The sequence below is a fragment of the Babylonia areolata genome, chromosome 9, assembly GCF_041734735.1.
Source record: "Babylonia areolata isolate BAREFJ2019XMU chromosome 9, ASM4173473v1, whole genome shotgun sequence".
In the NCBI taxonomy this organism is placed as follows: Eukaryota; Metazoa; Mollusca; class Gastropoda; order Neogastropoda; family Buccinidae; genus Babylonia; species Babylonia areolata.
Window position 1 is genome coordinate 2,267,825 of NC_134884.1, and position 5,000 is coordinate 2,272,824.

Here is a 5,000-nt window from a genome sequence, read left to right on the forward strand (position 1 = left end):
TATTTTGATGATGGTAACTGGGGTGAAACGCTGTTAACGTCGTCTCTTTCGCCGTTCGTATGACAGGTTCGTTGATAGGTCAGTTTGTTTGCTACTTGGTTGATTGATTGATTTGATGTATTGACTGACTGACTGATTGATTGCTGTCAGTGGACCAAGCTAGCAGCCCAGCCCATGGCGAAGTTCGTGGGTCACACCACGTCCTACTTCCTCTTCCTGACGCTCATCATCGTCTCCAGCTGGGAGCAGAGAGTGTCCAGCGCGGTCAGTCTCAGGACCCAGCTGCCTGCTGTCTTCCAGGAGTACACAAAGTACAGGCAAGTAATAATAATAATAATAATGGTGTTTATATAGCGCTGAATCTTGTGCAGAGACAAATCAAAGCGACTTTCGCACCAGTCATTCACACACATGCATAACTCTAAAACTGTAGAAACTAAAGACAAGGAAGAGGCAGGGAAGGGAGGCTATTTTGGGAAGAGGTGGGTTTTAAGGCCAGACTTGAAAGAGCTGAGTGTGGAGACTTGACGAAGCAAAAGAGGAAGTTCATTCCAATCGCAAGGTCCAGAGACAGAGAAAGAACGGCGGCCAACAGTCGAGTGTTTGAATCTGGGTATGCGTGAACAGAGTGGACCCGAAGCCGATCGTAGTGAGCGAGATGGAGTGTAGAGGTGAAGGCAGCCACAGAGTTAGGAAGGGGCAGTTTTGTGAATACATCTATAACATTGAGTGCTGATCTTGTACTTTATTCGGTGTGAGACAGGGAGCCAGTGGAGATGTTGCAAAAGAGGAGTGATGTACTCAGATCTTTTCTTTCTGAGGACGAGTCGGGCAGCAGAGTTTTGTATGCGCTGAAGGGACTGAATGGATGAAGCAGGCAAACCAGACAATAGTCTTACATCTTAGTCTTTTGTGAAGGACTATGACTCTCAAACGAGGAGGCAAGATTGCCCTGGATCTTGGTGCTGCAGCCTTGAGGGCGAGTTGGCCTTTGGGAACCATCCCAACGCGGACTGTTCTAAAACCCTCTCGGCAGAGAGAGTGGGGATGTAACTTGGGCAAGACACTCTCCACTGTAATCCAATTCTGGCCCAGATAGTCGGGACAGCAGTTGCCTCCTCTGCTGTTCTGGTGGTCATAGTCGACCACGACTATCTCAGGCAAGTAATGGGGGGATGAGCGACACTGGATTGACTTTTAAACACAAAGTACAGGCACGTGCTTTGGAGGGGGGCGGAGAGGGGGGGGGGAGAACACTGGTAGGACTTTTAAACACAAAGTACAGGCACGTGCATAGTGGAATAAACACAAAGTACAGGCACGTGCTTTGGAGGGGGGCGGAGAGAGGGGGGGAGAACACTGGTAGGACTTTTAAACACAAAGTACAGGCACGTGCTAGGGGTGGGAGGGGTGTGTGTGTGGGGGGGGAGATAACACTGGTAGGACTTTTAAACACAGAGTACAGGCACGTGCTAGGGGTGGGTGTGTGTGTGTGGGGGGGGGAAGATAACACTGGTAGGACTTTTAAACACAAAGTACAGGCACGTGCTTGAGGGGACGGGGGGCGGGGGGTGGGGGGGGTGGGCACTGGTAGGACTTTTAAACACAAAGTACAGGCACGTGCTAGGGGTGTGTGTGTGGGGGGGGGAGATAACACTGGTAGGACTTTTAAACACAAAGTACAGGCACGTGCTTGAGGGGACGGGAGGGGGGGCACTGGTAGGACTTTTAAACACAAAGTACAGGCACGTGCTTGCGGGTGAGTGGGGTGGGGAAGGGGGAAGAACATTGGACTTTTATACATTTCATCTTATTCAACTGTAGGCTACAGTATAAAGATGTCTACACACATACGTGCATACAAATTGCAGTATCAAAGGGTTTTTTTGGGTTTTTTAGTCCATCTCCTATACCTCTCCTGTTACCCTCAATGCGTTTCATCCCGGAAACAAAGCTGCCTTTGGACTGGCGCAATAGCCGAGTGGTTAAAGCGTTGGACTGTCAATCAGAGGGTCCCGGGTTCGAATCACGGTGACGGCGCCTGGTGGGTAAAGGGTGGAGATTTTTACGATCTCCCAGGTCAACATATGTGCAGACCTGCTAGTGCCTGAACCCCCTTCGTGTGTATATGCAAGCAGAAGATCAAATACGCACGTTAAAGATCCTGTAATCCATGTCAGCGTTCGGTGGGTTATGGAAACAAGAACATACCCAGCATGCACACTCCCGAAAACGGAGTATGGCTGCCTACATGGCGGGGGTAAAAACGGTCATACACGTAAAAGCCCACTCGTGTGCATACGAGTGAACGCAAGCAAATGCTCCTTGGCTGCTATGTCCCTGACTGGGACAGGGCGAATGGCCACGCTGACTCGGTGTTGCTGTGTCCAGGAGTGCCCTTGGCTCTGAGGCAGTGCCTACGGTAGGACTTCCATGCTCCGCTTCCCAGGAAGCCGTCCAACAGCGCTTTCCCACCAGGCATTCACGCAGCTAATCACAACAGAAACGACAACAACAGACAACGCAGCATTTTGAAGGGGGTTATACAGCAACTTGAAAGCGTGTGACACGTACACAAAGAGAATCATCACCACAGCCAGAGACAGACAACAACACGACACACACTATACATTGAGTAACAACTGAACCACAACAACGTACAGTAGCATGCATTGAGGTACACACACGTGCACAGCCACTATCAATAACACCACACATTAGTGCATACTTACTTATTCGGTAGCAAACAGCACACGTAATAATCACACAGTAATGCCAGAACTTACTACAGACGCACGACCAACTTTGTACACATACAGACTGAATGGATAACAGGACAACCAGTACAACACGTTACATTCAGTACTTCAAGACACACATTCAACGAGGACGGACATTCCCCAGACGTGCTAACCTAGTGCATGCCATTGGGAACATCCAACGCGACACAAACCCTCGGCACCAAATGGGCACAACACCACAACACCGTATCGTACACCAACTCGGCCCAAAGTCGAACAGTTCCCCCGCGTCGGCCACAACGACACACACTACACCAGAAGTACAGTGATAACACACGATTGACCTTTACAACACACAAACAGGCAACGAGCTGACGGGCGCACACGGGGGGGGGTGACACACATGACAGACTTTACAACACAAGTACAGCACACACACTCGACACACGAGGGAAGGCAACACGTAGGTTAAACACAAGACAGGCACGCATTCGGCACTACGGGGGGGAAGGTGACACACATGACTCAACATTCCACTAACACACACAGCGTACGTAACACAGTCACACACATCACTCAACACATCAGTACACACAGTTTTCACGGACATCACCACAACCACTCTTCACCCTCAAGCTTCACCACGAACAACGCCTGACGGACCACACACCAGTAACATCCAGTACAACACGGTCCGCAACACGGACGCGCACACCGAGGGTAACAGGGTGGAGATCACACACACAACGTACACAAGTGCAGACCCAGCTAACCCCCTTCTCACACTCCAGCAATGATGTACACAATACGACTACAATTAAGCCAGTCACGCATGTTATGGAACAACATACCCACTTGGTGCTTGGCCGTTTAGGGATGGGGCAACATGGGTGGATTTTGTTCTGAAAAACGTAGCACCTTTCTATCCATAATTACCCTTGAGCAAACTGCTGTTGCTTGCCTGAATGTATGCTAGTGGAACTGGCCCCTGACAGACATGTCATATCCATATGCCCTTGATAGATGTGTTTGGGGGATACCCGAATACAGGACCGTCCACTCAAGAGTTGCTGCCCTCCCAAGGGTGCCGTAGTGCCGCGCCACGTCAATGAACATAATACAACAGAAATCGATTTAAACAACTTTGAACCTCATAAATTATTTTTGAAGAACAACTATTTATGTTTATCTTTTCATCTTGCGTAATTAATTTCGAATTCAAAACATCTATCTATTGGCACTAATAGGCTTATGTTGGCATATATACAATCTTCGAGAATTAATGTACAATGTCCGTTTGTTATATTTTATATATTAACGTTCAGTATCATTTCCGCCCTTGGCAAAGCTTTTAGAGACCTGCGGGGATATTAGGGTTAAGATTCAATTAACAATTGAAACTTTGACCCTATTTAGTCATTCCTGGGGGAACAGAGAGGGGTTGGGTTGTGGGGTAGCGTATTGTATTCAGATTCATCTTTGGGATCTACGGAGTTATTCATTTGTTGGCTAACATTTGACCTATTCCAATTACTGTAAGTGGGGGGGGTTGGTGTTTAGGGTGGGGGTAGCCAGGGGAGTGTTTCCCAATCTTTTGGAGACCTGGAGTTATTTCTAGTTTGGATTAACATTTGACCATTTCACCTATTCCTGGTGCGGAAGGGGGAGGGGGGGGGGGGGCTGGGGGAGGGGGCGGGGTACGGTAACCCCTCTGCTTTGGGGACTACAAAGTTATTTCATTACGTTTGGATGAACATTTGACCCTGTGCCCATTCCTGTGGGGGGGGGGGGGGGTCGGGGGGGGGGGGGGGGGGGTAACCCCCTTGCCTTGGGGACTACGAGTTAGTCCTTCCTTCCACAGGGATGGTGCTACAGCAGTGCACCAGCTGGGGGGCAGGGGTGAGGGGGCTTCAACGCGTCATGGTAACCTGTGCTTTGGGCTCGATTCTACATTCGTTGGTCCTCAGCCTTTACATCATTCTGGGGGGGGTGGGGGGATGAGATGAATTCTTCTGTTTGGGCTGGGGGGTGCACTGTATGCACTACGCTTGGGCTATGGTATTATTCGTTTATGAACTTTGATATTTTATTCGTAACCCGGCGCGGTGGGGGCGCATACCCTTTTCGGGGTTTGGGACTCGGGTTATTTCTTGTTTCGATAACACCCAACGCTGACCATGGATTAGCGGGGAGTCTTTGAGGGGGACGTAGGTATTGGAGGGTGGGGACTGGGGGGTGGGGTATAACCCACCTAGGGGT

General features: G+C 49.7%; 1 protein-coding gene across 1 annotated transcript in view; it reads left to right on the forward strand.

Annotated features, from left to right (window-relative positions):
- LOC143285927 (short transient receptor potential channel 7-like) overlaps nt 1-5,000 on the forward strand; it is a 30,639-nt gene that overhangs the window by 11,599 nt on the left and 14,040 nt on the right. The window contains exons 6-7 of the mRNA XM_076593378.1: nt 151-317; nt 2,392-2,422. Of these exons, the coding sequence (XP_076449493.1) occupies nt 151-317; nt 2,392-2,422 (198 nt within the window). The remainder of the gene's footprint in view (nt 1-150; nt 318-2,391; nt 2,423-5,000) is intronic.